The sequence below is a fragment of the Crotalus tigris genome, unplaced genomic scaffold (assembly GCF_016545835.1).
Source record: "Crotalus tigris isolate CLP2741 ecotype Arizona unplaced genomic scaffold, ASM1654583v1 scf7180000018585.330925593:3314079, whole genome shotgun sequence".
Lineage (NCBI taxonomy): Eukaryota > Metazoa > Chordata > Lepidosauria > Squamata > Viperidae > Crotalus > Crotalus tigris.
Genome location: NW_024097088.1, coordinates 586,921 through 614,288, shown reverse-complemented (window position 1 = coordinate 614,288; position 27,368 = coordinate 586,921). Strand labels below are relative to the sequence as shown.

Genomic DNA, 27,368 nt, shown 5'->3' with positions numbered 1-27,368 from the left:
AGAGACTTCCGCCCGGCACACCCATAAGAGGGCACGGCTTCGCTGCGTCACTACGTCACTCTTCTAGCGTCAGGGGCGGAGCGCGAAGGCGCGGAAGGAAAGACTCGATGCCGAGAGGTTGGGGCGGGGCCCGCTTCTGAGGTCCGCGCGTGCGCGGCCCGGTCTCGGCGCAGCCGCAGTGCGACCCGGCCGCGGAGTCGAGGGGACGCGGCGGATGGTTGCGGGAGCTGAGGCGGGGAGCCCGGGTTTCTTTGCGGGAGGCTTCGGGCTGGACCGCCATGTGGCCGTGGTGACCGAGCGGCAGGAGCGGCGAGGCCGGGCGGAGCGCCATGAACCTGAGGGGCCTGTTTCAAGATTTCAATCCGAGGTGAGGAGAGGCCGGAAATGGGCGGGGCCTGGCGGAAGGGGCGGGGCCAGCGAGGGGAGCCGGGAGCCCTGGGAGGGGGGGCGGTGGGGGTGGGAAGCCGACCTTGCAGTGCAAGCCAATATTTGGGGCTGGGGTCGAAAAATCTAGCCCTGTGGGATAGCTTTGGATTATAATCCCCATAAGGCACAGCCAGTATTTGGGGGTGGGGAAAGAGATCCACCCCTTTGAGATAGGTCTGGATTATAATCCCCATAAGCCACAGCCCAGTTCCCATAACGCACAGCCATCTTCAGAGTACCTGGATCCTTCCAGATGACTTGGCCTTGGCCAATTGTATTTTGGAAAAACGTCCCCTTTTTCCTTTTGGAAGTTCATGGCCTCCCCCTAGAGGGTGGGTGGCATGCGGGGGGAGGGGCTCCCCCTTGGTTTGTATCCCCTCAACAACAACCCTGCGAGGCAGGTTGGAGCTGAGAGAGGGCAGCTGGTCAAGGTGATGCTACAAGCACCCGGGAATTTGAACCCATGTCTTCCCAACCATGCAAATAGCTTTGCCACCCTAGAGTTCCCTAATGTAGGATACGTGAGATGGGTTGGCATGTACACTTAATAAATAAATGAAATTTTAAAAAATGTAATCTTTGTGGTAGTGGGGGGCTTTATTGTTTAGGAGGGAAGTTGGTCTTAGGCTTCAAGGCTTCTCACAATACCACATTTGCTCTGGGACAATCCATGAGGAATAACTCAATGCAATACCACTGTTTCTTCTACATTATTCCCATGTTTGCCAATGGAAATAATGTCAAAGAAACACGGGCGGATAACATCTGTCTCATTGAATTGTTCCACATGGATAGTCTCGCGGGAAGTTGCCCACTGTGAGTTGTCCTAGACCTCTCATAGTAGACATGCCCTCAATCCTTCCTTGGACTTAGGGATGGAGATCTTGAGAAGGGCAGGGGAGGAAGGATATCAGCCTGACAGTGGTACCCACCCATCTGCCCATACTGAGAAAACAATGCCATACAGATCAGACTTCATTTTTATTGTGAGTTTTCAATTAGTACATTTATAACATGCGGACTTCCAACTCCTGGAATTCCCTGGCCAGGGGTAGGCAACTCTGGCTCTTTTAGGACTCGTGGACTTCAACTCCCAGAATTCCTGAGCCACCATAGCTCAACTTGGAAACCTCTCCCTTTCCCCTCAGCATGGCTGGCTCAAGGAATTCTGGGAATCATAAAAGTCATAAAAGAGCCAAGGTTGCCTACCCTTGCCCTAGCCACTGTTGTGACTTGCATTGGATAATGGAATATTTATCACTTCTATTGTGCCCTATTTGAGCTGTAATTTTAAATCTTAAGTATTAGATAAAAAAAGGAAAGTCAAAACTTGCCTTGCCACAGGGCTAATGTTTTTAAGTATTGGGGGGGGGGATCTGTTTTAACAAGGAAAAGTTCATTCTTACCTATGGGATATAGAGTACAGCTGTAGCACTAGGAAAGTAATCTAAAAATAATATCCTGGGTTTAAAAATTAGTTTATGAGTAGTGTCAGACTGGTAGCACCCACCAATTTTGATGTGGGTCTGGCTGATGGGATTTGGGAGAATCTGAAGCGTTGAGGGGAGTGCAGACTGTCTTTTGACAGAGTAAAACTGTAGTTTCAGCAAGCATTTGTAGAGCTCTACACCAAGTCCCTGGGCTAGAGGAAACTATGTAAATAAAACAGTAGGTCTACTAAGGAGGAAGGAGCTTTCAGAATTGATTCCCTTTTTTAGTTTCTCACACGGAAGAGCATTCTCACATGGAAAAACATTCCGACTTTTCTCATAAAAGGGATATGGTAAAAACATTGACTTCCTTTTTCTCTTTGCACCTTGCACACCGTGGTGGATTGCATCCTTCTTCATTTTCACTCGTTAGAATAACCCCTCGCCTCTGCAGCCTTCTGAAGCTAGGAACAGGGTGTTGTATCCAGGCTTCTTTTTACAGAACAGCTAAATCACTGAATACAAATTGAGCCTTATGAGCTTGCTTGGCCCTTTGAAACAAAGTTTCCCAGTCATGTCACTGCCATCGCTCTGGGGGAGCCAAACAAGGCAGAGGGGAGCCTGCCAAGGCAAAATTGGAACTCTTTTACCCAGTCTGGAAGCTGGAAGATTCAGTCACAGTTTCCTTCCCTACAGTATCAACCTTGTAAACTCTCAAAATGCCTCTATTTTCCTTCCTTCCTTCCTTCCTTCCTTCCTTCCTTCCTTCCTTCCTTCCTTCCTTCCTTCCTTCCTTCCTTCCTTCCTTCCTTCCTTCCTTCCTCTCTCCAGCAGTGTTGTTTCAGCTGACAATACATCTGGTGCTCCCCACAGATTAACCAGTCTGCCTTTATTGCACTTGAAGAACATAACCAGGTTCGCCCATTATTATCCTAGACATTAAGCCATCCAAAAACATCCCATTCTTGGGTGGGATGAAACTAGAGTGGATAAAAGAACTAAGAGATGGACAATAACTTGAAAAATCGCTTCCCTATAATCGTAAGGAGCAAAACGGCACGCTCGGAGAGCAAACCCGCGCAAAACAATCTCATCAGCTGAGCTTACAAACATTTCTGATCGTTTCCAATCACATCGTGTTGTCGCCCTTGCAACCCTCTTCACTCTTGTTTTTATGAACATCTGTAATTGCCGCTGAATCGTAGCTATCGGCTTCCTAACTCCTAATCTTCCTTGCTCTGTGTTGACTGAATAATGACAGCCTGAAGGCAGCTGCTGTCGTGTTACTCTGCTTCCTGGTGGGAGGCCTGGGAAGGAAGCCGCCTGCATTCCTGCTAATGAATTTTGTCTTTTCTTTTTTCCAAACTGAGAGGAGGGCAAACACTGCATCAAAGGAGAGTGTGTTTGTGTGGTTTTACCACTCAGGGTCTTGTGTAGCATCCCACAAAGTCCACTTTTGGAGCTAGCAGATACGTTTTGGTGTCCTGTGGAACAGTTAATAATAATAAAGATGGAAGGGACCTTGGAGGTCATCTAGTCCAACCCCCTGCTCAGGCAGGAAACCCTACACCATTTCAGACAAATGGCCGTCCAGTCTTTTCTTAAAAACTTCCAGTGCTGGAGCATTCACCTTCTGGAGGCAGGTGGTTCCATTGGTTACTGCCCTACTTACCACCACAATTGATCCCAAAATGTCCGTCACTAAGCAAGACACTTGTTAAGTGAGTTTCAGCCCCCGTTTTACGACCTTCGTTACCATGGTTGTTAAGCGAATCTAACTTCCCCATTGAGGTTGCTTGTCAGAAGGTTGCGAAAAGTGATCACATGACACCCCCCCCCCAGGACACTGCAACCGTCATAAGTACAATCAGTTGCCAAGCGTTCGAATTTTGATCACGTCATCATGGGGATCAGCAACGGTTGCAAGTGTGAAAAACAGTAGTAAGTCATTTTTCTCAGTGCCGTGGTATCTTTGAACGGTCACTAAATGAATTGTTTTAACTGTATATTTAGTTGGATTTTAAGAAATTGGAAAGTATCTGAAACTTCTGTAGAATACCCAGAATTCCACTGAGGATTTGTAGGATCAGACGCTTAGGCTGACTTGCTCAGCTTTCAGGCCAAATAATAATCTGGTTTTTTTGTTATTTTTTCCAAATATAACCAGTATAATTCAGATATATTTTTGGAGAACCGAATGAGCTGTGGATAATCGGAACAGAAAGGAAACTGTCTGAAGTCCTCATGGAAAAATGGTGGGGGAGTATCCAGTCCTGAAAAAGTTTCTGCTTTGATTTTTATTGCGGTGTATTGCAATACTTCACAGCTGTCATTGGGGAAGATGAAACAGCTTGGGGTGGCTGAAGTAAGGAATTACAAAGAGCTGGATGTCAGAATCCCTGTGGGACGAGACAGCTGTGCTTTTTGTTTTATAAGGCGCTAGTTCCCTACGTGTGGGGTTCTATCCATCCCTAGTATCAATCTCAGCATATGTGAATAACAACCTGGTTCTCAGGAAACAGCACTGTATATGTTACCTAAAGAGCTTTGTGGCCCAGTAGGAACTTATTTGGTTTAGTTTAAAATAGTATTTCTCAACTTGGTGTATTTACAGATGCCTGGACTTCAACTCCCAGAATTATGGGAGTTGAAATCCAGATATCTTAAATAGCTAAGGTTGAGAAACACTGGTTTAAAACAATATATCTTTGGCATCGGTTAACTGGAGAATTAAGATTATGATTTCAAAGCGCACTGGAAGCTGCTGAAAGGGATTTAAAATTAAGAAGTTTCAGTGTGTTATTAGGAATCTGTTCGCCTCTTCTTAATGACTCAGGTGGGTGGGTTTTTTTGTTGAGGTATAAACTACACACAATGATTCTGAAGGCGGTAAATGTCAGAAATTGATCATCTCTTCCCTCTTATTTTTTTTTTTCCTTCCATAGCAAATTTCTTATTTATGCCTGCCTGCTGCTCTTCTCAATTTTGCTGTCTCTCCGGCTGGATAACAAGATCGAGTGGAGCTACTGGGCAGTCTTTGCTCCGATATGGCTGTGGAAATTAATGGTTATTGTGGGGGCCTCCGTGGGGACTGGAGTATGGGCCCGCAACCCACAATATCGGTAAGAGTGACCCATGCTTGCTTTGCAAATGTATTGTGTGAGTCTTTTTTGCAAATCTTCTTTGGAAGGTTCACACAGGACCCGTGATGAACAAACATCAGGAAACATTGGGGGAAACTTGTAGTACGTGTGAGCTGACAGAACTCAAATTGTACTCTTTAGAGCAGAAGGGGAAACGTGTGTGGAGTTCAAAGCCATGCTAATTGCCGTCGGCATCCACCTCCTCCTGCTGATGTTTGAAGTTCTGGTCTGTGATGGAATCGAGCGAGGGACCCGTTTCTGGCTGCTGGTCTTCATGCCCCTCTTCTTCGTGTCTCCGGTCTCCGTGGCTGCTTGTGTGTGGGGCTTCCGGCATGACAGATCTCTGGAGGTGAGGACGGTCCACGTTAGAAAACGGAGGAGTGAGTCATAATTCAAAGCTAGTCCCAAATTTTAGTTAGGTTGTGGATGGTTTTTTTGTTTTTGTTTTTTGTAGATGTAGATTGATTGGCATTGTGTTGCCTTTGGAGCAGTGTGACATCTTTAGAAGTACTGGGCTATAGGTGGGGTGGAATGCGGTCTGGATTCCCAGGAAAGAGGGGCGGTTTCCCAGCAGGTAGAGAGGCAGCTTGGAAAATTTGATCAGCAGAAGGAGGGTTAAAACAGCTCCTCTGTACCTCATCCCTGAGTATATCAGTAGTTATACAGATAGTTGCTTTAGTCTGGCAAGATTCTGTCTCTAGGTGAAGAACAATAAAGTAAACTACTCTTAAGGAACTCCATGTGCTATTCCTGGGAGCCCAACAATAAGTTTTATAATTCAGAATAATTATTTTGTGTGTGTGTGTGTGTGTGTGAGAGAGAGAGAGAGAGAGAGAGAGAGAGAGAGAGAGAGAGAGAGAGAGAGAGAATGTTCCCCTCAATTAAAGAAAGAGCAGACTTTTTATTCAACTGGAGTATTCTGCATTAAGTTGCAAGGTACTTTGTAACTTGTAGCTCTGCTGGTTGCAGCAAAATCTATTTGACTGTAACACATTTGCTTTTCTTCTCTCCCAGCTGGAAATCCTGTGTTCTGTCAATATACTCCAGTTCATATTTATTGCCCTCCGATTGGACGAAATCATCAAGTGGCCGTGGCTTGTACGTAAACCGTGATTACACGTCATTCTCTTTTCCGAATGTCAGGGTGGTTAGGTGGGTAGCAGCCGGCACACCAAAATCAGGACTGTAGATTTTTGAGACGGTGACGTAGTTGCAGAATCGAAAATCAGCATCGTCACCTGAAGAAGTTAAGCAGTGTAAGATCTAATTAGGACTTGAATGATAACTCCTCTAGGAAAATCCAGCCTGTAGGTGGGACTGGAGGTAAAATTGTAGGAAGCGTTTTAGGGAATGTTAAGTTAAAAAAAGAAGAGAAATCCTTGCATGCTACCAAAAATAAACACTTCAATAGAAAAGAATCTTTGTAGCTCAGGGTTGAACTGTGGGGTCCTTGGTGCTCTCTGAGCTTGGTGGTTTTCTTGCAGACATTTCATGACATCATCAGTGCTAGAAGGGAGTGGGGTTGTGGAGAGGAGGAGGAGGAAGATTGTGAGGTCCTTGGTTCTCTCTGAGTTTGGTTGTTATCTTGCAGATGTTTCATGACCCAACCTATTAATAACATCAGTGCTAAAAGGAACCCCACATAAATATTTCAAAACATTCATACTCCTTGCTAGAGCCTGGATTTTCGAACATTTGATGGGTAGAATGGAAATGAATAGTCCTTTTGAGTGACAGGTGACTGTCTCTCTCTCTCTCTCCCCTCCCTCCCCCCTGTTTTAATTTCTAGGTTGTTTGTGTCCCTCTGTGGATCCTGATGTCCTTTCTCTGTTTGGTCGTGCTGTATTATATTGTCTGGTCAGTCTTGTTCTTACGCTCGATGGACGTGATTGCCGAACAAAGAAGAACACACATTACTATGGCAATCAGCTGGATGACAATCGTGGTTCCGTTGCTCACCTTTGAAGTAGGTGAACCATTTATTTTTCTTTTTAATCTTTTGAAATAGGCTCCCTTTTCTCAAAAACTGCCCAGTTATACCTACGGCTGCAAATAGGATTAACATGGCAGAAAGGGGGTCGAGCCTGCTCTGCATGTCGTGAAAGTCTTTAGAAACCAAATATCGCAATACTACTTGTGTGGGCCAAGGGAGCCCGTGAATTATGACTTTATTTGCAGCGGTCGTTAAGCGAACACGGCAGTTTGGAAGCGAACCGATAGTCTGGGGTAATTTTGCCAAAAACAAAGTCAGCGCCAGTTTTCAGCAAAACCATTACAAAAATGTGATTGCCTGACTACTGGGAGACTCTGCAAACAGTTATAAATGCAGCAGAGTTGCCTAGAGCAACTGACCTCAGAGCTTTGGATCTGGGTTTTACGTCCCTTTTTTCCCCGGTAGGTTGTAGCTTTAAACAGTCCCTAAGCAACCAGTTGTAAGCCAAGGATTAGCTAAAGAAGGGTTTGATACTAGCTAGGTTTCTGTTCCCTCCTGAAGCTGTCCATTTGTCTCTTTAGATCCTGCTGGTTCACAGACTGGATGGGCATAACTCCTTCTCCTACATACCCGTCTTTGTTCCACTGTGGCTTTCGCTGATAACCTTGATGGCCACAACGTTTGGCCAGAAAGGGGGCAATCACTGTAAGTATCTACCGCAGAGCTCTGCTTCCTTCTTCCAACTGGGATTCAAGTGCAGAGAAGGGAAAAAATAAAAGAGAATCTTTGTAGCTCAGGGTTGAACGGTGGAAGATCCTTGGTGCTCTTTGAGCTTGGTGGTTTTCTTGCAGATGTTTCACGACCCACCTAGGTAACATCATCAGTGCTAGAAAGGAGTGGGGTTTGCAGAGAGGGGGAGGAGGAAGACTGTGGGGTCCTTGGCTGCTGTCTGAATTTGATGGTTTCTTTGCAGACGTTTCATGACCCGTCTAGGTAACATCATCAGCGCTAGTAAGGGGTGGGGTTTGCTCTCAGTTTATATTCTAGTGCCTCGCCATGTCAGTAAACAGCCCAACCAAAGACACTCCAAGACCATCCCCACCAACACGGACAGGGCCAGCCACTAGAACAGGGGTGTCAAACTTGCCACGTCACGTGACGTGTCATGACATATCACAACTATTTCCCTATTGCTAGGGCTGGGGTGGGCACGGTTTCGGCATGACGCATCTGGCCCACGGGCCGGCAGTTTGACACCTTTGCACTAGAATATAAACTGAAAGCAAACCCCACCCCTTCCCATCACTGATGACGTTACCTAGTCAGTTCAAGAAACAGCTGTAAGAAAACAAGCCAAGCTCAGAGACCACCCAGGACCCCCTCAAAGAGGGAAGAGGCGGGACTCCTCCAATGGGACGGGTGAGTGACTGCCAACGACTTCCCTTTGCGCAGGGTGGTTCGGCGTTCGCAAAGACTTCTGCCAGTTCCTCCTCGAGATCTTCCCGTTCCTGAGAGAGTACGGCAACATTTCGTACGATTTGCATTACGAAGATAACGAGGAAACGGAAGAAACTCCAGTTCCGGAAGCTCCCAAAATTGCTCCGATGTTTCGCAAAAAAGCCGGAGTGGTCATTACGCAGAGTCCCGGGAAGTACGTCATACCGCCACCCAAACTAAATATCGACATGCCGGATTAAAAACGAACTCTGAAAGGACAGATGTCTCCATGTGATAATCACCACTGGGTATCCGTGGCCAATCCTTATTCTTATTCTTATATTTTTTTTTTAATTCATGCCTTTCTCTTACTTTGTTGATAACTAAGGATTGGGGCCTCGGCAGCTGGCACTGTGAATTTGCATTCGTGTCATTTCCTTGAGAAGTGTCCGTCTTGGGTGCAAAATATCGGCCCAGGAAAAGCAGGAAGAAACCAGTAACTCTGGCAGCATTCAGCGATGGAAACGGTCGAATCTGCCTTCACAGAACGACAGACTTAGATTTGAGCTCTGTTCTCAGCATCAAAGTCATAGTTTGCCACTGGTCATCCAGTTTCACAGTCCCCCACCCCACCCTGAGTTTTCCTGTCCACAGTTCCCCCTGGACAAAGGCCCACGAAGGGCTTTGCGCTCACACCATCCTGCAGTGGATGGGTGTGTATTTTGGAGAAACCAAAAAGGAAGTTTCTGATGTATGAACCTTCCTCATTGGTGGAAGTCATGTTCCCCTGTACATAGTATTTATATGAACTTTTGGAAGTGTAATATATTGGGGGGGAAGGGGGGAAACACGAGTCTGTACATTATAAATATGTAAAAGTATTTTTTAAAAGGCTGTACGAAATGTGTCATCACTGGTGCGTGGCTGTTGCGTGTTCCTCTCAGCTTCTCTTTCGGTTGAAATACCTTAGACCGAGCTGTTCACACATTTCGATTTTTCCCCTTGAACCATGAATCTTACCACTATTCGGACGCGGGTCTTCGGTAGGACTGTTGACACTTTCCATGCTGGATTAAATTGCCTTGGAAGAGGTATGTAAATTTCCCTGTAAATAGCCCCAGTCTTTGTACCATTTGCGGTGGGGCGGGGTGGGGAGAAAGACTGCTAGATCTTCAGAAAAATGTCCACTTTTGTTAATATTACATTTGGGCAAATCCTGATTTCTCACATCCTCACTGTTCAATAAAGCATCCCCAAGTTTGCTGAGTGCTTTGTTTTTGTCTGAAGCATACCCACCTGCAGGATTTCTGCAAGCCTATTTTCTTGGAAACTGAAAAATATCAGCCGGGAATGAGTTTGTAAGCGTGAGCAAACTCTTAACCTTCTCAAATATCTGGGGTGGAAGGGTCAGGTAAGAGCTATTGAAGGAGGACTTTGCTGGTGTGAGAGTTTGGTAGAATTTTTATCAGGATCAGAAACACAAATGTAATGTGAGAATCAGAAAGGACATTGTGCAGCTGCTAGGAAAATGTCCCACCACACCGCAGGAGAATATACAAGAGAGGACAGAAAAAAAAGTAGTGATGAGGATTGGGGAACACTGCACGACTCACTGCAAAAGACTACAATACCCTTAATGGAAGAAAACACTTGTTTTGATGCAGCATCCATCAAGGAATCCTTAGTTTCTAGATCAGGGGTGTCCAACCTTGGCAATTTAAGACTTGTGGACTTCAACTCCCAGAGTTCCCCAGCTAGCTATGCTTAGGGTTGCATTCTGGGAGTCTTAAAGTTGCCAAGGTTGGACACACACACACCATTCTAGGTGGAAAATTGCCCTTTAGCATTGAAAAGTATGTTTTGGATTCCCCCAAATCTTATTTCTGTATAAACTTGCAACTTCTGAGCAAATGCTAAGTAAAGTTGGCTTGGAGGTGAGATTCAGATTTCTCTTCTGGATTTCCTTTTCAGGGTCCACAGCTGCTCAGGAGAATCTCTTTTAACAATGTGGGATCTTTTGCCATGTTCTGTCTCTCCACTCTTGGCCTCGAAGTGCAATTTATATATATATGCTGGTTAGTTTTTTCAATGGCTACTTTGAGGCGAGCTCTGTAACCCACCCCCTCTCTCTTCCCCTCGCCCCAAAATCCTCTCCCCTCCTTCAGTGCAGCTGCACGTGAGCCTGTCTCTCTCTTTTCCTGCCATTATGATCTCGCCTGCTAGGAAACCAGCCTCCATTGTGTGAGGTCACACCCGTCCCAGATAAAAGCATTGTGATGTTCCAGAACTCTTTCCTGAAGCTCCTGCTGGCTAGCCTCTTGCTTTTTCCTTTTTTTTAATAGACCTGCCGGCACCTTTATCGGCATGGTTTGACAAGCGGCCTAACATGGCAACCGCTGAAAGTTACCTGGGCGATCCCAGGGAACGGGACGCCGCTCTTCCCCCTCTGCAAGCCCAGCCCATCTCCGACGAAGATGAGACGGCCCCTCCTGCCGTTTCCCTCTCCTCCGCGCCCTTGCACGACAAAACGGCCGCCGGTGACTTCGCCCTGAGGTCCATGATCGAAGAGGACGCCTTCCAAGCACTGAGCGACGGTCCCTGGGCGAAGCGGCCCCGCCTGGCCCTCTGCGAGGATGCCGCCGCCCTGGAGGACAACGATTTCCTCTCACTCACTTTCCCGAAGAAGCTCTGGAAGATCGTGGAAAGCGAGCAGTTTAAGTCCCTCTGGTGGGACGATGAGGGCCACTGCGTGGTGATCGACGAGGAGCTGTTCAAGAAGGAGGTGCTGGAGCGCAAAGGGCCCCTGCGCATCTTCGAGACGGACTGCATGAAGAGCTTCATCCGCCAGCTGAACCTCTATGGCTTCAGCAAGATGAGGCAGAATTTCCAACGGTCGGCCTCCCTCGTCGAGTTTTTAGCGGAAGAAAAGGCCGCCTACGCCTTTAGCAAGGTAAGGCCCAGCTTTTGCAAAACCCACTTAACCGTGGGTTCGACCTTGCTGTAGATCCACCACGGCGTGGGCTCAGGCCGTCCTTTTGCGAAACCGGCCATGGTGGTTCCACCCTCTTGCATCCACCCTGCTGGGCCCACCACCGTCGCCTTCCTTCCCCCACGGGCACAGCGTGCCGGTGGCTCGTGGCAAAAAGGGTTGTCATAATTGGGAGTGGACGTGACTCAAAAAAAATAAAATCCTGTACATGGCATGAAATCAATTGACAAAAGAACGGGATGTTTCCTAGTCCTGTCCTGAGAGCGATGCCAGTAAACAGAAAATACGTTTCACTGAAGGTGGGGAAGGTGCTAACTGAATACAGGCAGTCCTCCATTTACAACAGTTCATTTAGTGACCAAGTTACAACATCACTGAAAAAAGGGACTTATGACTGTTTTTCTACACGTACAACCATTGCAGTATCTCCCCCCTCGTGGTCACGTGATCAAAATTCAGATGCTGGGCAGCTGACTTGTATTGATGACAGTTGCGGTGTCCCCTTTTGCCGATCTTCTGACAAGCAACGACAATGGGAAAGCTAGTTTCACTTAACAACCGTGTTACTGATTTACCAACTGCAGCGATTCGCTTAGCAACAGAAATTTTGGGCTCAGCTGAGGTCATAAGCTGAGGACTCCCTGTACAGGGTAGGTTTGTTACAGCCTACTAGACATCTTTCTTGTGGCTAAATTCACACAAGATTACAGCTTTTTCAAAGGCTAAGCGTCCTACGGCTTTATGTGCTGGATTATTGCAGCCTGTGAATCGTTAGCATTAAGCCACTATAAAGATGGTTTATTTCAGTAAAGCAAGAGCAGATACTTGAATGAGCCAATTCTGCTAAGCTATTCAGACAACTGTTTGATGCTAGTTTTGTAGAAAAGCAGTAAGTTGGACAAGTGTATTTCAAGCAGACTCTTGTTGCAATTAGAGCTTGTAAAGCAAACATAAAAAAACGTTGTTTTATATTGCACCGCAATTGTAGCAGTATAATTCATCTTCAGTATTCAATATCCTGGTGCACAATTATTCCTATGATACAGGACACTGGATGGGGGCAACATCAGGACAGGTGCCTCCTGTCTTGTTTTGACTATTTCATTTTTGAAGTGGCTCATGTAGGTGAAATGCATAATTTTCCATCTAGCAGACAATTCAGTGGCTTTTAGCTGGTCCCCCAAGTCCTCCTTCATTCTGCAGGCAGCACTTGCCCTGTCTTTTAATATTATGAGCTGCTCTCCAAACGTTTGGGCAACACCACTAACTGTAGGCCCATGATATTCTCTGGGCTACAATATCCCCTCGTATTCATGAGAAGGACTGTAAATGGACCATTATAAATCACGAAAAAATACACGCAAACCACTTTGCTCCATCTAGACCAGGGGTAGGCAATGCTGGCTCAGGAATTCTGGGAGTTGAAGTCCACAAGTCATAAAAGAGCCAAGGTTGCCTACCCCTGATCTATTCTAGACCATTGATATTCAGGGTCAGAGGTAAACATCGAGAAATGAGAAATGTCTCAGCTTTTGATTCCTCCTCAGAAGATTAACCACTTCCCACTTTTTCCCCCCCATTCTAGCTCCAGTTCTACCATAACCCCAATTTCAAGAGAGGATGCCCTCACCTACTTGCGAGGTGCAAGCGAAGAGTTGGAATCAAAAACATGCCACCCATGGCTTTCTCCCTAGAGGAAGACTTTGGCGAAATCTGCTTGAAGAGCAGATCCAGAAGCCCAGAAGGTCCACCTTCTCTGGGATCGTCTTCCAGGGAAAATAGTTTCCTTACAACTTCTCCCAAGGACAAGATGCACAAATCTGCTCTCCGGAAGCCACCCGTGACCAAAGGCCTGGCTGGAACGGTAGGTCGTCTGAGAAGTGGGTTTGCTGTTTCTCCAAGTCCTTTGAAGTCTTCAGATCAGGGGTCACCTGAAGACACTGAGAACAAGATCAACCAGCTGGCTCCTTTCCACTTACCCCAGCACCCCAGCCATGCTCGAGTCAACACCCACGAGATCGATTCCACCACTACCACCTCGGCTACCTCTTTGTATCACGTCATCCCGCCTGTCCCCAACAGTCCCTTTGCGCCAATGATGGGGCTGCCCACCTTCCCAACCATGTATCCAGACTTATCAGCCATGCAAGCTCACTGGGCCAGCATCCTCCCTTTTTGCAATCCGTGGTTCTCCATGCCGATGATAGCAGCCGCTTCGGCCATTTCCATGTCCAGGTCTTCCCATCACCTCCGAACTCCTTCCTACCACCATTGTCCCAACTGCAACTGTATGTCCAATACCCCGTCCGCTTCCAAAGGAGCTGGACCCAAAACGGCAGAATATGCTGGGTACCATCGGTAAAAAAAAAGGACAGGAGAAGGCTGGAGACATTTCGAATCTACTTAAAAATAAGGGAATTCAACCATGGCGTGGACTGAAGAATAAACTTTTGTTCTTCCTGTCTGGTTTACCTAGGTTAACTTCTTTGTATTTCTTTCATCATGGATAACACAAGAAGGATGTTCCCCTCAAAGGTTTCCTTGTTAAATGTATAAATTGGGGAGAAGTAGCTAGGGAAGTAATTGCCTAGGTTTGGATTAATAGCTTCCCATTTTTGTTGCCACAGGTTGTTGTTTTTTTTCCTCAACAAAATCCATTTTAGAGTTCTTGGCCTCTGCAGGCAACATTTTGAAGTTGGCCAATTGTGGTTAGGAACAATTTGATGTAAATAGCTCACGGGACATCGAAGGGTTTTTAAAATCTGCAGAGGAGATCATTTAACCGGTTAAAAATCTAGAGAATTGGTCATGGCACCAGAACTTGGAAAGGAAAGAAGAGTGAAGGATGCTTGCAAAGGTTGATTCTGGGAACAATGTGTGACATGGTGTTATAGTGGGTGAGTCACAATGACCTGTGTGTTGTCATTGTCATTGTCTTGGGGGCGTTGCCCTCCCGATTCTCAAGGTAGGTATCCTAGAGAATAAAAGTGTGTTTCTCAGTCTTGACCCCTTGACGATGTGAGGAATTCTGTGTGTTGAAGTCCACGCATCTTCAAGGGGGCAAGGTTGAGAAACACTAAAAGTTAACCCCTTCCTAAGTTGTTACTACGAATCTGTTCAGTCTACTGAGATCTCCGTGGGTTTACGCAACGAGAAGACAATTACCTGAACAGATTTTGACCTTGATGCTTAAGGGAGAGTGATTGGTTCAAGAAAACATGGCTGAATTGTGAGATTTTTTTATTGTGTACCTAGATCTTGTTCGCATTTTCTAAAAGGTGGGGGGGGGGGGCAAAAGTTTATTGAATCTAGCGAAGGACAAAACAATGGGAAGATACGTAGTCAAAGGACCAACAGCGAATTCATCAATACATTTTAATTTGTTGCTATTGTGACCTTCCTGTATAATATTTATAAATTCTCAGCTTGGATCTGGGCTTCATCAACTTTGAAGATCTGGTGAAGTCAAGATGACGACTTACGTTGCAAGTTATTGACTGATTTTTAATAATGCTCATCTTGTTTCTTCTGTTCAGTTTATTTGATTTCTCTTTCTTTTTTTAATACAGCAAATTAATACTTTGAGTAGCCAGAAGCACACTTTACTCTAAATGTATTTAAATTGGCTAAAACATCTACATGATTCTGGGTTTGCTTTGCTTTCCTAAAACACATTTCTTTTGATATTCATGGATATTGCAAATTTGAACTTTATTCCTTTAATAAAAATGCTAGACAAAAATTAACATCAAGAACTGCAGGATGTAAGCTAAGAAAACCTTGTACTGTAATCCTAGCAAATATTTAGTTTGGATGGGAAGTCATCTCTGACACATTATTTATAAACTGTGGGGCGGTTCTCATATTTTTTGATTAACATTTGTCTTCTTAAAGAGATTTCAGCTATTTTCATAATTTTCAGCTATGTATTAACCAAGCAGGAGTTCATTTTATCAACAGCCTCAGATTTGTTACCCAAAGTATTTGCTTTTACTCAACATGGTGCCACAAAGTTCAGTAACGTTAAATTTGGGCAAAAAGAATCCTGTAGTAACATGGTACGCTGACGATTTGAGATCTAAAATGTGAATAATGAAATGCTTCAAAGCAGATCACCTCATTTATGCAACGAGAATGTAGGTTACTGGATAATGTATGCACGGAGAAAGAGAAAAATGTTTAAAAAAAAATCAGTGCTTTTAATTAAATGAACTTCAGCTTTATGCCATCTAAGTTTTTTTTTTTTTTTTTTAGAATTCTCTGGATACTGCATTTATCCCACATCCAATGATAAGGAGTGACATGGCAGTCCTAAATGTGCCGTTAAATTTATTGTGATCTAAATTGAGAACAATGGTTCTGTTAAATCCTTCACAAGTGGGATAGCAAGGAAAAAAGTCAAATTGTCATATTTACATCTGAATTGCCTAAGTTGCTGAAACCTCCTTTCAAACTCACCGATTTGAGAGCTGCAGAGCCCTGTAATTTAAGGCACTAGGGGAATATTTTAAAATTGTAGATTCAGACTAATTTGTTCAGACTTGAAAAATTCCCTCAACGCTGCCAAATTCTCTCATTGCTTTCAAGAGTTTACATAGACACTATAGAAGCACATATTAAAAATAGGGCATGAAACCACACAAAGAGAGAGGGTGGAACGTCTAGCTTTTTGAGGAATGGGCTTCCATTAGATAGAAAAATAGTACACAATCAGCATTAATGGCATAGGTTTTGGAGGCTCCATTGCTTCTCTTAAATGTATGGGGAAAAAATGACTCTTTCATCGTAAGCATGCCCAGGACCAGAGTTGGAGAACTTGAGGTCCTACAAACATGTCTGAAAGACTTCCCAGATGACGTAGCCTGTAGGAATGCAGGGATTTGGGAGGTCAACAATTCTGGAAGGCCACAAATTTCTCCTCCTTGGGTGTGATTTTGTTTGTAGGCTTCTCTGGTAAAGGTGGCGGGAGCAGGGAGGGAGCATGAGAAATAGTCCTCAACTTACAACTGTAATTGTGGTCGTTGTGACTGCAGGACGCTGTAACAATGATAAATGCAATTGTGAAGAGCCCAAAATGTGGTTATGTGACTACAGAACTGGATTAAGTACCTTTTGGAGCGGATCCATCGTAACTTTGCTAAGTGATTGATCTTAAGTCAAGGACCATTAAATTTGGCCAGGAGAATTCCTGTAATCCTATTGCGTGCTAATGATTTGAAATCTAAAAATGTGAATAATGAAATGCTTCAAAGCAGATCACCTCATTTATGCGACGAAAATGTATGTTACTGGATAATGTATGCGTGGAGGAAGAGAAAAACATGTTTTACAATTAAAAAAAAAAGCCAGTACTTCTAATGAAATGAACTTCAGCTTGATGGCATCCAATAATAACACCTTTGGAACAGTGCAGAATTCCCTGGAGACTGAATTTATCCCAAGTCCAACGATGAGGAATCGCACAGCAGTTCTGAACACAAGAGTTAAAATTTGTGGAAGAACGAAGAAATACCTCCAGAAGAAGAAATAATAATAAAAAATTAGACTGTGCGGAAATGGACAGACTTACTTTAAGGTTGAAAGAAAAAGAAGAAACAGAATATTTTCAAACTTGGGACCTATTTTATCAAAGATTTAGGGATTAGGAATTTAATTTCTATTAGTGAATAAGATACTCAGACAACACGCTTTTGTTGAATAATGATTATTGAACTCTGTTAAAAAAATAATAAACTTAAAAAAAAAAAGTTAAAATCTGCCGTGACCGAAACTGAGAACAGTTGTTCCGTTCAATCCCATCACCAGAAGAATAGCAAGTCCTGAGGGAAAAGTTCAACCGGATTCAACGGAAGGGATCAGATCTTCTGGGATATTCACCTCCCACATGTCCTTGTGTCCTCGTGCAGGAATGGATCTCCGCAGCCATCTGGGGTTGGAAATCTCCGTCAAGTATTTTCCTTCAAGACCACGGAGAAGAGCTTTGTTTTCCAATAGCAAAATGTCTTCGGGAGGCAAACAGTCCATGCACTTAAAAGTCTCCCCAACGTCAATAAGACCTATGGTGGAAGATCCAAACACATGATTTATTTTTTTTCCCCAAAGAAAATTATTTCTTTTTCCTCTTCTTTTCCTCTTATATTCTTTTAACGATCCTGCAATCCCTTGTACCGTGTGTGTGTGTTTGTGTGTGTGAGTGTGTGTGTGTCTGGAGTCAGGGTCACTGAATGGAGCTGAGCGTTTGCTGGCCGAATGCCCTTCCTGATGCCTATGGGGGGGGGGGTTCACAGCAGATAATTTTCTCTTTGCGCCCCAAGAAATTTCTGCTGTGACCTAGGATCGCCTCTTTGTGAGGCGATTCTTGACAAGCTTAGAACACGTAGAAAAACATACTTGCAACAACCGTGGCCAGCTTTATATGTTGCGTTCCATCGTGGTTTGCTAGTAAATTCTTAGGCTAGTCTGTGGTTCCGTGGGTGCAAGCTGTCAGGGCACAAAAATAAAATAGCCCAAATCTTGCAAATTTACCCAGCCTTATAGGCTTTGGGGTATACATGAGATCTTGTGAGGTTTGGGTACTTTTCTTGACGAGCCCTTTAAAATTTCAGGGGTGGGGAAATACCAAAACTTGGTAAGATTTAGTGATTTTTAGGGAGATTTGGGCCAAAATTCTCCAGCCAGCCCTTTAGGGTGGGTGGACTTCAACTCCCAGAATTCGCCCAGCCAGCATAGCTGGCTGGGGGAATTCTGGGAGCTGATGTCCATCCATCATAAAGGTGACAAGGCTGACAAACATTAATCTATGGTATTAAGTCAACCATACTTTTGCAAACCAGCAACAATGCTGGGTTTAGAAGTATAAAAAGTCACCAGCCATGGTTTGCAAGACCCAAGAGCTGGGCTCCTGCAAAGTCCTAGGCCAAGAACCAAAGAAACCATGCTGGGCCACCCCGTAACAGCGTGAATCTGGCTGCTACCCCGGCTTGGTTGAAGAGACAGGTCGTACCAGCGATAACCCCTCGGCCTAACTTCTCCCCCTCCGCTAACAAATCTTCAATCTGAGCCGAAGTCCACCCAAGTCTGTTCAAGAGGAGGTCTCTCCAGCTGTCATCTTCCCAGTCTCTAAACGCGATGTGGACGGCCACCGTCCCACCCTGGTGGTTTGCCAGCACTGGGCGCCAACGGCTCTCGATGGTTTTGACGTCATTCAAAACCAGCCCGGCGTAAGGTTGTCGGAAGGAGAGGCAGGCAAACTTTATTTTCCTGCAGGGTGATTCTCTCCTGGATCCTCTCCTCTCTGCGCCAAAAAAAGAATAAAGTCAGAATTAAGTACAGATACTCTTGAACTCGCGACGGCAATGGAGACCACAATTTCCTTTGCTAAGCATGTGAGTCACATCCCATTTTTATGATTTTTTGGGCTACGGCTGATAAGCAAATCACAGAGTTGTTAAGGGAAGCATACGGTTGTTAAGAGAGTCCAGTTCTCCTCCCCTTGACTTTATTGGAAGCCGGCTAGGAAAGTTGCAAATGACGATCGCATGACCCTGGGATGCTGCAACTGTCTTAAGTACATGCCAGTTGCCAAGTGCCCGGATTTTAATCATGTGAGCATTGGGAAGACGCAACAGTCGTAAGGGTGAGGATTGGTTGTAAGTCACTTTTTTCAAAGCCGTTGTAACTTCGACCAATCCCCAAATGAATGGTTGTAACTTGAGGACTATCTGCATAGGGTGGACTCTCTGCACTTAGAAGTCTCGTGGCACGCTTGTGGCACAGAGGGTCAGGATACGGCCAGGCCAATGTGGCTGAACTCAGGCTTCAGCCAGCATGCCCAATGGGAAGGGTAAGGGGCAAAGTGACACCACCTAGAACCTCCTCCTTCTCTTCCTTCTCCTTCTCTTCCATCTCCTCCTCTTCGTTTTCCCCCTCCACTTCCTTCTCCTCCTCCATCTCCCCCTCCTCCTCCTCTTCATTTTCCCCTCTTCCTCCTCCTCCTCTTTTCCATCTCCTCCTCTTCCTCTTCCTCCCCCTCCTCTTTACAAGCTGCAAAAAGGAACCTTGCAACGCCCGCGGCTGGCCCGGGGCCCTTGCCTGCTGGGAAGACTTTCCCATCCGATGCTTCAATAGGCAAAAGTGCAATTCTGGGGCGGAGAAAGGATGAGATTTTGCACGGTTGACTTTTGCAAAGAAAGCGGACCGAAGGCCAAGGCGAAGCTTTGCAACAACCCTTCCCGTTTGATTTGGATCAAGGACCCTCCCTGGGGCGCTGGGAGAGGGCCGGGCATGGTCTGCAATTTCCCCATCCAGAGGCAGTCTACCTTGGAAAGAAGCGAGGCCCTCCTGTCTCCCCGTCCTGCTGGCGGGCTGCGCGGCCATTCGGCCGCAAGCCAACTACAACTCCCAGAAACCCTTGCGCGGCAGGAGGGCGACGAGGCAGGCCGGGAGTTGCAGTCCGGAAGCTCCACTTCCGGTTCTCCCAGCCTGGTTTAAAGCAGCCAGGCGCGCCTTCGCGGAGCTCCCTGCGCCGGACCCATGTTCCCCAGGTAGAGGAGGATGGGACTTGTCGTCGAAGGGAGGGAGGGAGGGAGGCATGCAAGCAGGCTGAGGAAACAGAAGGGGCCCTCGTCCTCCTCCCAGCAATGTGCATATGGAAGGGAAGGCAAACATAACGCCAGCCCTTTGAGGTAGGCCATGTTGAGAAAAAAAAAAAAGGTTTGGAAGTGCTTTGTCCCCTCCCTGCAAAAAGCTTTTTTTTAAAAAAAAAAAAAAAAAAAAGGAGAAACACGTTTTCCAATTGACATTTGCATATGTTTATTTATATCATGCCATTATTTTTACAAATAACTAAAAGCAGCAAACATATCTACTTCCTCCTCTTATTTCCCCCGCAACAAGCAACCCTGTGAGGGGAGTTGGGCTGAGAGAGAATGACTAGCTGCAGGTCCCCCAGGCAGAACTAGAACTCGCGGTCTAGCCAGGCGCCTCAGTTTATTCATTAGCAAAACCTTTCACCTGTCGCAGCTCCCATTATGCCACGCCGATCTGATGCTGCAGATTTTGCCCAGTTCCTCCTTTGCGCATCCAGATACCCTACTTAGACTAACCCAGCTCCCTGCCTATCATTTATTTTTATCCTTTTATTTATCCATCATACATGCAGAGCCGCCCATCTCACAAATGGATGAGGCTACCTAGCTGGGTCGTGAAACGTCTGCAATCAAACAGCCAATCTCAGAGAACATCAAGAACTCCCTAAATGAAATATATATTCAATTGAACTAAAGATACCTGCTGGTAGTGACACAGCTTTAAATATGGCCGGCTGTCTTTTACATAACATGCAGAAGAACACATGTGCACTACATGTTGCACACTCAGGTACGTCTTTCCCAGTGCTGATCTTTACAATCCTCCCTCTCTGGATGAATTAGATTGGACGGTAAGTGGCAGGAAGCACTGCCTAACAAGGGGAGTAATCTAATAGTAGACTTGGAGCAAACGATGCGCTTTGGGAGGGGAGGATAGATAATGTTCTGTTTTGGGGTTGCAGGTTTTTTTTTCTCCCTCTCTTTTTTTCTTCTTCCACGTTTTGAGACAGGAAACCTATTATTTCCAGCACTGACCACACTTCTCTAGCTCCTGAGGGCATAAGTGTAAAATATCTTACTTCACATGCCCAAGAAAGCCTTCTTTTAAATACCAACAGATGTTCTGTCAATAAGTAGAGGGGCTTTGTTACAGCCATATCCTCCTTTTTGTGGCTAGAATTGCTTAAAACGGCTCCTTCTGAAAACGATCACGTGACCTTGCAGATGCTGAGATGGCCTTCAGTGCAAAGAACAGACGTAATTCTCTTTTTTCAGCGCTGTTGTATCTTCAAATGGTCAGTAAATAGTTGTAAGTTGAGCGCTATTTCTACTAACCCTAGGGGTGACATGATAGCTGTGTTCCAATATTTGAGGGGCTGCCAAAAAGAAGAGGGGGGGGGTCAACCTAGTCTCCAAAGCACCTGAAGCCAGGACCAGAAACAATGGATGGAAACTAGACAAGGAGAGAAGCAACCTGGAACTAAGGAGAAATTTCCTGACAGTGAGAACAATTAACCAGTGGAACGACCTGCCTCCAGAAGTTGTGAATGCTCCAACACTGGAAGGTTTTAAGAAGAGACTGGACAGCCATTTGTCTGAAATGGTCTCCTGCTTGAGCACGGGGTTGGACTAGATGACCTCCAAGGTCCCTTCCAACTACATTATTCTGTTATTCTGTACAGACCAATGAAAAAGAATCATCTCTCAAGTTGAAACCGATTCTGTGTTGAAAGTTGATTTTTTTCAAATCAAAGAGTAGCTTTTCTGAGTGCTTATAGAGTTGAATGGTTCTGGACCACTTTTTTTTCTCTTCTTCTTTTTAACCAGCTAATCCACAGGATCTTTTCATTCAGCGTTTTGGCTTGCAAATGAGTTTGAACTCTTGACTATTTGTATTTTAGAAATAAAAGCCTTGCCGGAGGATTGTTGTTGTTTTTTTTTTGTTGTTGTTGTTTTAAAAACTTTTTCCTAGGAAAAAAACTTGTCTTGCCTTCAGGCTGTGTGTGGTTCTAAGCCACACTGTGGTACCCAGTTCTGTGAAAACGAAGGAGGAGAAATTTCTCTCGCTCCTGCAGAATTCAAAGCAAATTATTACAGCTTTTGAGGCTGTTAGCAATATATTTAGACTGAAGCAGCGGCGAGGAAACTACCCCGAAAACAAACTCTGTGTGTGTTTTTACTTACGTTCAACTAAGTGAGCGATTAAAAGTGAAACAGTGAAATAAATTGAGCTTGGCAACCAACCAAATACTAAAATACGCCTCAGGCAGCCACAGCGAAAGATTTTTATGATTTTCTTTCTCTCTCTCTCCCCCCCCCCCCCGCTTCTTTTCTTTTCTATTTTTATTTTGCTTGGATGCATTTCCAATGGAAGATATATACATACATACATACATACATACATACATACATACATACATACATATATATATATATATATTGCAAACAAGAGGAGTGCAATTCTGAACTAAGATATTAACTAAGCTATTTCCAGGACAATCTCCACTAACTTGGTCTTCCAAGGGTACCCCATTCACCACTCTGATGGAGACCATCCACTGTCTCCTCTTCTTCCTCTTCCTCCTCCTCCTCCTCAATAAACTAGTGGGCTGATTTGGAACTTTACGCTGGGCATAACACTAAATTCTCCATCTCACCCCCCCCTTCTCTGATGTTTGGAAAGATTTCTGTTGATGATGTGCCAAAAGATTCACCAATTTTGATAGCTGAAAAGCTGCTTATCAGTGCGAAAGAGACAGAGCTGGCAGGGTGAACTTTTTACCTTTCCTCCGTGCAAAAGACCCGCGGAGACTTGGTGAGTGCATGAAACTGTACACAGCAGGATGTGTCTGTGGAGAGAGGAGAGGCATGATGTATCCTTGAAAAACCTGTGGAGCATGAACAGAATGCAGGTTTCCAGGAAAAGCTCCGTGCAAAACTGCGGAGCAAACCCCACGAATGGGATCCGAAGGCTGAAATTCTTTAGTTTACAGAGGTAAAGATGCTTTAGAATATTTAGGAGGAGACTTCTTAAGTCGAGAATTCATGGTGCTTCTGCTTCTTTGTTTAAGCCCTTGGATTTGACAACTTTGAGACCCTGGACTTCGACTCCCAGAATTCCCCAGCCAGCATGGTTGACTTCCCTCCGTTGACCTGGCTTGTTAGAAGCCAGCTGGGAGGTCGTAATCAGCAGTCATGTGACCCAAGATACTGCAACCATCCTAAATAGATGCTAGTTGCCAAACACCCAAATTTTAATCACGTGACCTTGAAGATGCTGAGACGGTTGTTAGGATGAGGGTGGAAGTTCATTCTCTGAGCTTGTGGGTTGGTTTCTGAACTGTCTGGGATGGTTGAAGGCCAGTGTTGTCTCTGGTCAGTTGTGTGGTTAATTTGGATTCTGAGGGGTTTGTAGGCTGGTTGTTGCTCGCTGTGTCTGTGGATGGAATTGCGGTTGTTAGGACAAGGACTGGTCCTAAATCACCTGTCTCAGTACCGTTGTAACTTTGAACCGTGGCTAAACGAATGGGTGTAATTCAAGGACTACCTCTAGAGCAATATATTCACCTAACGTAGATACATATGAGTAAAAGGTAGGCATAAAAACCAATAGAATAAAACAACATAATAACAATCACCAAGATTAGCCCTAATCTTCCATTGTAGCTGGGGATCTTCAGGAACTAATAGGATTAACTTACTCCCCATTGTATCTATTTGTGTTAAACAGATAAACTTGTACTTGAAAAAGAAAAGGGAATAAAAATATCTACGATGTGTTTGAGAATAATGAAATAAAGCACTTGGCAGAACTTAGAGGACGATTTCTCTTAACTGGAGCGGTCAAAAATGAAGATATAAAACAGAAAGAACTTTGACCATCCCATTGGGGAAACCATCTTGACTTTACAAATAGTCCCCAAGTTACAACAGTTTATTCAGGGACCATTCAAAGTTACAATAGCTCCGAAAAACATGACTTATGACTGTTTTTCACACTTATGACCATTGCACACATGGGAATGTGATCAAAATTGAAACGCCGGGCAACTGACTCATATTTATGACAGTTGCAGCGTCCTGGGGGGGTCACGTGTTCCCCTTTTGTGTCCTTCTGACGAGCAAAGTCAGTGCGGAAGCCAGATTCACTTAACAACCGTGTTACTAACTTAACAACCACAGTGATTCATTTAACAACCAGAGCAAAGAAGGTCGTAAATTGGGTCAAAACCCACTTAACAACTTCTTGCTTAGCAACAAAAAATCTGGGCTCAGTTGTGGTGGTAATTTGAGGGCTACCTGTATTGACACATCCTGAAGAAATGTGTCAATCTTGGGGTCTACGCTTGCAAACCCAATGCCTGCTCAGTAATCAGCTTGCAAGAAGGAGCTGGACCAAAGATGACCTTAAAACGGGAGTCCCCAAACTTGGCAACTTTAAGACTCGTGGGCTTCAGCTGGCTGAGGAATTCTGGGAGTTGAAGCCCACAGGTCTTAAAGTTGCTAGGTTTGAAGGCCCCTACCTCAGAAGAATGCAGACGTTAACATCAGGAGGGGCAAACACAAAGGCACGTGAAGATGTCCAAATGGAAATTCAGCAGTCCTCATAATGCTGTGCTTTAGTGAGGGTCCAAGAATATGCAGCCGCTGAATCAAATAAAAGTTTTGTTGGTTTTGGTTTGAAAGGGCAAGGCTAATGATGTTTGACAAATCCATTTATGATGGAAGGAACGTTACTGAATAGACACAAATAAACAATTTCAATTTGTACTCCGTTGCTCCACATTGTTCAGGAGCCAAGAACATTTTATGGGGAGATTGTATTTTTAGCCGTGTTGGCTGGATCTTATTTTAGCAACGTTATTAATTCTATTTATCATATTGTATTGGGGGGGAAAGCATTGTTCTCGTGTCATGAGACTTGCATACAATATATGTACGGGAATTAGAATGTCGGATGATCTTGAAGATGTCCTTCAGCATTGGGGAAGGTGGGAAAGTTTTCTGTCATGGTGTTGGACATCCAAGCTGAAGGTCATTGTATTTCTCGGGGTTGATGGAATGGGAAAAGTCCCTGAATCCCTTTTGGTTACAAAAATAGTTCTATAATCACTTAGGCTAATCAAACTTTCTATGTCAACTATCTTACAGGATGGTCTTTAAGATAGGTTGCTGGTCAACCTATAACCTACACAGAAGTTCTTTCAAAAAAGAGAGCATAAAGGGCTGGTGACAAACAGTGTCCATTTGGGTATCAAAATGGAATTTCTGGATAAGTTTGAACCTATAAAAGTTCTTTTACTTGGTATCTATCTATCTTGTCTGTTATTTATTTGTATGTATCTGACTCTTATCTATCTATCTTCTATTATCTGTCTATTATCTATCTATCCATCTTTTATCTAGCTAGCCATCCTATCTAACTATCTGCTAGCTAGCTAGCTAGCTAGCTATCTGTCTTGTCTGTTATTTATTTGTATGTATCTGACTCTTATCTATCTTCTCTTCTATCATCTGTCTATTATCTGTCTATCTATCTATCTATCTATCTATCTATCTATCTATCTATCTATCTCTATCAATCTATCTACCTACAAGTCTTAAGTTCCTGAAAAAAAGGCAGAATACAAATCTAACAACTGGTTAACAAACCTGATTTTTCTTTACACCCTTGCACCTTTCTTTGCATCTCTCAAGCTTTGATTCTATCAACTCCATCTCTGTGATGGTGCCGTTCGTCAACAAAGGGAAATAATGGTTGGTGTGTGGGTGTGCTTTGGTGTTTGTTTGATATATACCACAACATTAGACCAACTGCATTCTTTTAGTGAGCACCTTTTTTCATTTTTCCTACTCGAATATTGGAACGTTAAAGATCGGTGAATATTTCCCCGTTAGCCTGAACTAACGACTTACTCAGGCGTCACACTGTTTAGTCCCAGCTTTCAAAAAAAATAATAGAAAAGCACAACTCAGAAAGGAAGGAACAGCAATCTCATCAGCAAGTGAGTACAAGTAAATCTGCTTAGGGTAAGATCCCCTAAGGAGCCCTTTTCCTCCTCTGAAGTATTTATTTTTCTCTATCTGTAAATATTCTGAAAAAAGGGATTAGAAAGAAAGAGGACTGTGGCGATCCAGCCTTTTCCTCTTCTCTCTCAGTTGTTAAAGCTTTTCCACCCCGACAGTGAAAAATGTCTGCCTTCCACTTTGTTCAGTGAGGCATTTATTTTTCCTAGCCTGCGACTCTATAATGACAACCTGCTGTGACAGGGTGTGTAATGCATACTTTTGTGTGTGATAACCATGGAGAGCTCAGATTTTTAATCATGGGGATCTGTTTACCAAGGCAGAGAAGAGGGGCAGAAAACAGCTATGGGGCTGTTGGGTGGCTTGGAGACATTCTTTCAAAGAGGGGTTGAGGGTTGAATTAGAATTAGAATAACAGGGTTGGAAGGGACCTTATAGGTCATCTAGTCCAACCCCTCCCCCCGCCCAAACAGGAGTTATAGAGGTTTATAGAGTTATAGAGGATTATCAAAATTCCCCTTGAAAATGTCCATTTAAACCAGAACTCATTGTATCTACACGTACCCAAGGACTTCTTTTTTTCTCTTTTCCAGCTTTCTGGTTTTGCACCAGCCCAACAGCTGGCATTTTCAGAAAGGGTTTGCTTTTGTGGAATGACACACGCAAAAACACCCGCACGCACAAAGAGCCGATCTCTAACTATTAGGCACTTCCTTAAAAGCGATTGGAAGATTCCTTGCGATGATCTTCACAACTACCTATTTTGGAAAGCACCAGGATCAAAAGGCGTAGGGTGTAGGGCGTAGTTTTAATAAATTGACGTGCTTATTAAATGCGTAAAAGTTAAAAGTTTTATTTTGCGTTTTACTGTGCTGAACAAAAGTTGGAAATCACTGCTTTTTCCTCTCTTCTTCTTCATCCCACATTTTTCTTTCCCCTTCCCCCCCCATCTTTATTTTCATTTGTATTTTACATTATGAAAATCTTAATAAAAATATTTTTTAAAAAGTTTAGGTTGTGCCCCCAAGCTGGTTCAGGATCTGGAGCAGCCAAAATCCGTTGAGAAAGATATAGATTTGAATGGACCTCTAGGCTGTAATTGTTTGCAAAGAATCAAAACTCATAATTTCATTTCAGCAAATGCAGAGGTTCAACTACAATCACTGCTTACTGGCTGCAATCACAAAAAAAGGAAAGTGTTATCGGGATGTAAATGCCATTAAGTTCCATACAGACCTAAAAGGTTCCCATATGCTTTGACAAGAAGATAGGACAAGATTAAATTCTTTCATCCTGGGGCTTAATCTGGCTGTCACATTATTGTTTTTTTTTTTAAATATATCTATCTATCTTTGATCGTCTTGTTCCATATCTGTACCAAATCTCAAGGCAAGG

At 44.3% G+C, this 27,368-nt stretch overlaps 3 protein-coding genes across 4 annotated transcripts; 2 read left to right on the top strand and 1 right to left on the bottom strand.

Moving 5' to 3' along the window:
- The first annotated feature begins 159 nt into the window (after positions 1-159).
- TMEM185A (transmembrane protein 185A) lies at positions 160-9,630 on the top strand. 2 transcript variants are annotated; one of them, XM_039354700.1, is made up of 7 exons: positions 161-367; positions 4,802-4,978; positions 5,141-5,348; positions 6,014-6,097; positions 6,789-6,965; positions 7,514-7,637; positions 8,385-9,630. In XM_039354700.1, exons 1-7 carry the CDS (start codon positions 330-332, stop codon positions 8,627-8,629), a joined length of 1,053 nt encoding a protein of 350 aa, XP_039210634.1. In that variant the 5' UTR covers positions 161-329; the 3' UTR covers positions 8,630-9,630. The 2 variants fall into 2 exon arrangements, with proteins under 2 accessions (XP_039210635.1, XP_039210634.1); XM_039354701.1 differs by lacking the exon at positions 4,802-4,978 and having other exon boundaries at positions 160-367.
- A 116-nt stretch (positions 9,631-9,746) lies between these two features.
- On the top strand, positions 9,747-13,820 carry LOC120313142 (heat shock transcription factor, Y-linked-like). The gene is made up of 2 exons (XM_039354699.1): positions 9,747-11,319; positions 12,944-13,820. The coding sequence occupies exons 1-2, from the start codon at positions 10,756-10,758 to the stop codon at positions 13,718-13,720; spliced, it is 1,341 nt and encodes a 446-aa protein (XP_039210633.1). The 5' UTR covers positions 9,747-10,755; the 3' UTR covers positions 13,721-13,820.
- Positions 13,821-16,958: 3,138 nt separating this feature from the next.
- Positions 16,959-19,852, bottom strand: LOC120313145 (protein EOLA1-like). The gene is made up of 3 exons (XM_039354702.1): positions 19,677-19,852; positions 18,362-18,652; positions 16,959-17,414 (listed from the first exon to the last, which is right to left on the bottom strand). The coding sequence occupies exons 1-3, from the start codon at positions 19,732-19,734 to the stop codon at positions 17,191-17,193; spliced, it is 573 nt and encodes a 190-aa protein (XP_039210636.1). The 5' UTR covers positions 19,735-19,852; the 3' UTR covers positions 16,959-17,190.
- Between the last annotated feature and the right edge of the window lie 7,516 nt (positions 19,853-27,368).